This window comes from Arachis ipaensis, chromosome B1 (assembly GCF_059453495.1).
Source record: "Arachis ipaensis isolate K30076 ecotype BB chromosome B1, ASM5945349v1, whole genome shotgun sequence".
NCBI classification, from domain to species: Eukaryota; Viridiplantae; Streptophyta; class Magnoliopsida; order Fabales; family Fabaceae; genus Arachis; species Arachis ipaensis.
In genome coordinates this window covers 119062046-119064816 of record NC_142436.1, presented here as the reverse complement: position 1 = coordinate 119064816, position 2771 = coordinate 119062046, and the positions used below count along the sequence as shown (strand labels likewise).

The 2771-nt window shown below is 51.1% G+C and overlaps 1 protein-coding gene across 1 annotated transcript; it reads left to right on the top strand.

Moving 5' to 3' along the window:
• Nucleotides 1-209: 209 nt before the first annotated feature.
• On the top strand, nt 210-2512 carry LOC107610350 (uncharacterized). The gene is made up of 2 exons (XM_088502963.1): nt 210-1497; nt 2094-2512. Exons 1-2 carry the CDS (start codon nt 210-212, stop codon nt 2510-2512), a joined length of 1707 nt encoding a protein of 568 aa, XP_088359089.1.
• The last annotated feature ends 259 nt before the right edge of the window (nt 2513-2771 follow it).

Below are 2771 nucleotides of genomic sequence, written 5' to 3'. Positions count from 1 at the left end.
GTCTATGTGGACGACATCCTTGCCAAGACCACCTGACCCGAAGACCTTTTAAGCGACCTGGAAAACGTGTTCGCGGCTCTCCGACGACACGGCATGAGGCTCAACCCTCTCAAGTGCGCCTTTGCCATGGAGGCCGGGAAGTTCCTAGGATTCATGATAACCCAAAGGGGGTGGAAGCCAATCCTAAAAAATGCTAAGCAATACTCCAAATGAAGAGTTCGGGCTGCGTCAAAGACGTCCAGAGACTGGCGGGAAGGCTCACCGCGCTATCTCGCTTCCTTGGGGCATCAGCAGCAAAGGCCCTACCTTTCTTCAACCTAATGAGAAAGGGAATAGCATTCGAATGGACCCCGGCATGCGAAGAAGCTTTCAACCATTTCAAAAATATCCTTGCAACACCACCTGTGCTCAGTAAGCCCGTGGTCGGAGAACCGCTCTACCTGTACCTAGCTATAACGGAGGAAGCGCTGGCAGCGGTCTTGGTACGGGAAGAATGGAAAGTTCAACAACCGATTTACTTTGTGAGTAAAGCGCTGCAAGGAGCAGAACTTAAGTACAGCAAGTTGGAGAAACTGGCACTAGCGCTCCTAACCTCTTCCTGCAGACTACGGCAATACTTCCAAGGTCATCAAGTGGTCGTAAGAACGGACCAGAGAATTCGTCAAGTGCTCCAGAAACCTGACCTAGCAGGAAGGATGATGACCTGGGCCATCGAGCTATCCCAGTACGATTTAAGATATGAGCCTCGACATGCAATTAAGGCGCAAGCAATGGCAGATTTCCTGGTGGAAGTAACCGGAGACCCAACCGAGGACACGGGCACACGGTGGAAGCTCCATATAGATGAAGCCTCTAATCAGACATCCGAAGGCACCGGGATCATCTTAGAAAGCCCATCCGGGGTCATCTACGAACAATCGGTCAAGTTCAAGTTTCCCGTATCGAACAACCAAGCAGAATATGAAGCCCTCATAGGCGGCTTGGTCTTAGCTGGGGAAGTCGGGGCTACGAGGCTAGAAGTATGCAGTGACTCACAGATTGTCACGTCGCAAGTAAATGGAAGCTACCAAGCCAGAGAATCGCTGTTGCAGAAGTACTTGGAGAGGGTTAAAGAACTGAGCAAACAGTTTGAGGAGGTCACGGTCCAACACGTTCCGAGGGAGAGGAACACACGGGCAGATCTCCTATCCAAGCTAGCAAGCACGAAACCTGGAACCGGCAACCGGCCCCTCATTCAAGGCATCACGAAAGAACCAGCAGTTGCCCTCCACCTGACCAAGATAAGCCCCTCCTGGATGGACTCCATCACTGATTTCTTGCAGAACGGCAAACTCCCTGTAGGTGAGAAGGAAGCTAAAGCGTTGAGAAGGAAGGCTGCCAAATACACGATCATACAAGGCCAACTTTTTAAAAAGGGACTTAGCCAACCTTTGCTGAAGTGCTTACACTCCGACCAGATGGACTACGTACTCAGAGAAGTCCACGAGGGGTGCTGTGGTCACCACATCGGGGGCAAAGCCCTAGCGAGGAAGCTCATCCGATCTGGATATTACTGGCCATCAATGATGGAAGACTCCAAGGAGTTCGTGAAAAAATGCGTCAAGTGCCAAGAGAACGCTAACTTCCACAGAGCACCGGCCACCGAACTGAGCCTGATGACGTCCTCCCGACCCTTCGCACAGTGGGGAGTCAACCTCTTGGGACCTTTCCCAGTTGGCCCAGGGCAAGTCAAATATCTCATAGTCACCGTCAACTATTACACCAAATGGATAGAAGCCGAGCCACTGGCCACTATCTCCTCGTCCAATTGTAGAAAGTTCATGTGGAGGCAGGTGATAACTCGGTTCGGTATCCCGGAAGTCGTCTTCTCAGACAACGGGACGCAATTCACCGATGAGAAGTTTGTAGAGTTCCTCGCCGGCTTGGGCATCAAGCAGAAATTCTCCTCAGTAGAGCACCCCCAGACAAATGGACAAGTCGAGTCCGTAAATAAGGTGATCTTGCTGGGCCTCAAGAAGCGACTAGACAACAAGAAAGGAGCATGGGCCGATGAGCTTGCCTCAGTCCTCTGATCCTACCGTACAACCGAGCAGTCCGCCACGGGAGAAACCCCCTTCCGCCTGACATACGGGGTAGACGCAATATACCAGTAGAGATCGGTGAGCCGAGCCCACGGTTATTTCTCAAGGGGGTGGAAGAAGCTGTAGAGAAGGACCTAGTAGATGAGACTAGGGAGAAGGCCCACCTGTCAGAAGTAGCACTAAAGCAAAGAGTGGCCCTGCGCTACAACACCAAAGTGCTCAAGAGGGGATTTGAGCAAAACGAGCTCGTCCTACGGGGCAATGACATCGGCCTACCAACCCAGGGAGAAGGCAAACTGGCGGCGAACTGGGAAGGCCCCTTCAGGGTCAAAGAAGTGATTGGCAAGGGCGCCTACAAATTGGATAAGCTTAACGGAAGGGAGGTCCCAAGAACTTGGAATGCGGGCAACCTGAGAAGGTTTTACCCCTAGATCAAGCATGCCGGCCAGGCGATCTAACGAACCTATTCACTGGCCTTTGTATCTGCCATGGTAACAGAGTTGTTTAATTACCGATTCATGTTTACTTGTCATTTCTACCAATTTTACTTCTATTGTTCTTTTTCCTACTTACACATCACATGACAAACAAGTTCCACGACGTATTAAACGGAACCATGATATGGCACTCCGGGACTGATCACCCTGGGAGCCACCTAAACAAAAGCCATAACAAACGGCTACAACGATA

What these genes read in the sequence shown, in the direction of transcription:
- LOC107610350 (XM_088502963.1), top strand. Translation starts at nt 210, where the DNA reads ATGAAGAGTTCGGGCTGCGTCAAAGACGTCCAGAGACTGGCGGGAAGG. An exon ending in AGTCCACGAGGGGTGCTGTG is followed by an intron (nt 1,498 to 2,093) that starts GTCACCACATCG and finishes ACAACCGAGCAG; the next exon opens with TCCGCCACGGGAGAAACCCC.